Genomic DNA, 3,436 nt, shown 5'->3' with positions numbered 1-3,436 from the left:
TATGTATCAGATTCTCACCATAGGACACGTCAGTTTCTAACTCAAGTTCGGACCTCTCTAACACATGCAATGGATTTGGCTCGTACCTCCTCAATACCCATACATTTATACAATAGCCAATGAAAATAACATTTCATTGGACAATCTCGTAGACCTTTGTACCATTGCCTTCTACATCGTACAGTTTCGCAGATTTCATAAAGACTTATGGCAATAGAATGCCAAATTATTAATAAAAGAAAAGAGTCTCCCGATTTGGATTTTGGTTTCCATGCTCACAAGAAACAAAATCAATTTTATGTTTCTTTTTTGTAATTTATTTTATAAGCAAGAATATAAAAAATGAGTAAGTCGTCCTGCACAGGAAATATAAAAAGGTCCTATTTATACAACATGATTGATAAAAAATCACAGTCCCATTTTCTATTTAATTTTCTCTTTAAAAAATGAATAGACTAACGTTTCGAAGGGAAAAAAATCATAGATTATTTAGTAACATTTCTTTTAATTTAAAAAAAACTCATTTGGAAGGTTATTTACTCAAAATAAAAACAAAGACTAATCAGACAAATTCTCTTTTACAAAACATTTGTTTGAAATTTTTAAACAAAAAGAAGTCGACGCCTCTATTGGAAAGCGTAAAAACCGTAGGTGAGTTGATATACCCGCATTTTTAAATGTGGATCTTATATCTGCATTATATTTTCTTCTACATGAAACAAATTCGCAGAGATGCCTCATTTGCATTATGCTATAATAATCCAATTTCCAAATATGTCAAACATCATTTTCTACAATACACAAAGAAAAGCATCGACCAAACACAAGCAAAAAGCAGTATCAGTGTAGCATAGCCATCAACAACAAAAAGGACAAACAAGTGCCAAGAAATCCTATAAAAGCATCGACACAGACTAAAACAAGTAAAAAATTGTATTAGTGTAGCACAAATGCTTTCAGTGTTGCAACGGCTGTTTGCACCTTGCCCTATTATGTCTCCCAACTTGGCCGCACCTCCCACACGTGACCTTCCTTGACTTCACACCAGTCGAAGCGATACGTTTAGTTTGTGGTCTTCCTAGTGGTCTCTTATTACATAGTAGAGGAAGAAGAACATTGTCATCTGCACCAATAGTAACATCCTTCCATATGGTAGGTACAAGATTGATGTATTTGAGTATGCGTTATGGAAAGTAACAACGAGGTAATAATGATCCACATAGTCATTCAAATTCCCCCCACAAAATGCATGAGCACATGAGAAACTATTAATCTGCCATTCTCCACAAGAACAACTCCGGAAAGCTATATTTACACTCACAGAAGGATCGCATCGCACCTCATACAAATCATCACTTGACCTAGAAATAATAGCCCACATCTTTGACATTTTGAACAATCCCTTGAATTTCTTTTCCATGATAGGACATATCACACCTTTCCATTTCATTGATGTTGATTTTCTTGCAGACATCTATTTCATTATTTTTAGCCTAATCTTATCAAAAAGAAAAGTAATAGGCAAACTTTGTTCTTTTTTTATCCAATTATTAAAGCACTCCACTAAATTTGAACTCAATTCATTGTATCTCTTTCCTGGAAAATAAGCATGGCACCAAGCTCATTATCTAATGTATCCAAAAAGTCAGCAACTTTTACCCCACCTTCGTTCTTGAGTTTGTTCATCAGCTTTTCAAATTCTCGAACAGTTGGTGTATAAGTACACAAATTGAATAAATTCACTAGATACTTCTTCCTGCTGTTGTCCAACCTTCCCATACGTTTCTTCAAATTTTCTTTTAAATGAACCAGACAATGTGAATGTGGGGAAAAAGGGAAAGCTTTTTTGACAGCTTGCAACAAACCATCATGCCGATAAAAAACAAAAACCAAAACCCTTCCATCTTCAAGCAAATCCCTCAACTGTTTCATAAACCAATACCAGTTTTCATTATCCTCCGAATTAACAACAGCAAGACAAAGCGGATACAAACCTACAATCAAGCCGAAAGGGCTAATAAATTTCACTACTTTGTTAGATAGCATGTTCAACAGAAAAATTCCCAACAGAACTCAATAGAAAAATGCATATCCTACTACTTAACAGAACCAGTTTAACACCAAAAAAATTCAACATGGGAAAAAAGAAAAAATGCAGAACCTATTTAACACAAAAACCAAAACTTGTCCCCAATAATTCAGCAAGGAAAAAAGTAGTCTTTGTATAAAAATGATAGTGAAATGGTACGTTGGTTACCGTCTTTTGCACAAGCCGAGAGCAAGCATCCATTGTGTGTACTCTTCAGAAAAATGCCATCGACAAACAAAATAGGCCAGCAAAAGGTAAAGCCATAATTGCAAGCGGCAAACCCAAGAAACATCCTCTTGAAATGCTAAGAATCATCACGCTCTAACACACACATACTATCTGGATTCGAAGCTCTGAAAGCACCAACAAACCACGACAATTCCTTAAATGACTCTATATAATCCCCATATACATGTGCTCTGGCTTTTTTAACCGCCATCTAAACTCGATGATAAGTGATCTCGACTCCATAGTCTTTCTTCATATCCTTCACAATCTCAATTGGACGTTTTGATTCATCGGATCGCATGTCTTCAGAAACCAATCTACCAACAAAATTAGAAGTACTATGAGAACTACTATATGACAATGAAGCATCCCCACAAGTGTGCTCACCAACAAATTGTTTTATAATAAAGAAACCATTAGGCATTTCTAACTTGCCCTTCACAATCTACTTATATTCCTTTGATGTATGCCTTTTCGAACAAACAGCCTTCACTATTGGGCATCGTTTTTCGCATAAACATATTTGAAAACATGGAACAACGAATTGATAGACAACGCATCGCGAAAACCAACAGTCCACTCAAGAAAGACCTGACCAACTCCGATAATTGCATTACGCCAACAAGCTGACTTCAAAACCTTACTCTTATTATTACCACAAAACGATGGTAGCAAATCCACTTGATCACCAACACAACGTGATCACAACCTACATCCCCACTACTGCTACAACCATCACCAACAGTAAAGATTGTATTTGTACAGACCAAATCTTTAACAACAACGTCAACACGCTCAGTCCTAGACGACAAGGTTAAATCATGTAAGACACACAAGTCGTCATCATACTCCAACAAACAATTTAGATGGCCAGCAAGTGAGTAAGAAAGGGAAAATGAGCCTTTGGTTAAATCTTTCCACTTTGCACCTAACTTCATCATCAAAGATTGAAAACATAAAGTCAATCCTAACAAAATGCCACAACTAACGTCGCCCCATTTGCATAACAATACCACAACATTCTAGTCACGCCCTCGATTTTTAACATAAATAAATATTCCATTTCAACAAAAGATCCTCACATATCATAAATAATACCCAAAAAGAATTCCCACATGT

At 35.6% G+C, this 3,436-nt stretch overlaps 1 protein-coding gene across 1 annotated transcript; it reads right to left on the bottom strand.

Moving 5' to 3' along the window:
• Positions 1 to 1,245: 1,245 nt before the first annotated feature.
• On the bottom strand, positions 1,246 to 2,994 carry LOC131303397 (uncharacterized). The gene is made up of 2 exons (XM_058330248.1): positions 2,249 to 2,994; positions 1,246 to 1,994 (listed from the first exon to the last, which is right to left on the bottom strand). Exons 1-2 carry the CDS (start codon positions 2,379 to 2,381, stop codon positions 1,576 to 1,578), a joined length of 552 nt encoding a protein of 183 aa, XP_058186231.1. The 5' UTR covers positions 2,382 to 2,994; the 3' UTR covers positions 1,246 to 1,575.
• Between the last annotated feature and the right edge of the window lie 442 nt (positions 2,995 to 3,436).

This window comes from Rhododendron vialii, chromosome 10a (genome assembly GCF_030253575.1).
Source record: "Rhododendron vialii isolate Sample 1 chromosome 10a, ASM3025357v1".
In the NCBI taxonomy this organism is placed as follows: domain Eukaryota; kingdom Viridiplantae; phylum Streptophyta; class Magnoliopsida; order Ericales; family Ericaceae; genus Rhododendron; species Rhododendron vialii.
Note: the sequence above shows the minus strand (reverse complement) of the source record. Positions and strands in the feature narration are given on the sequence as shown.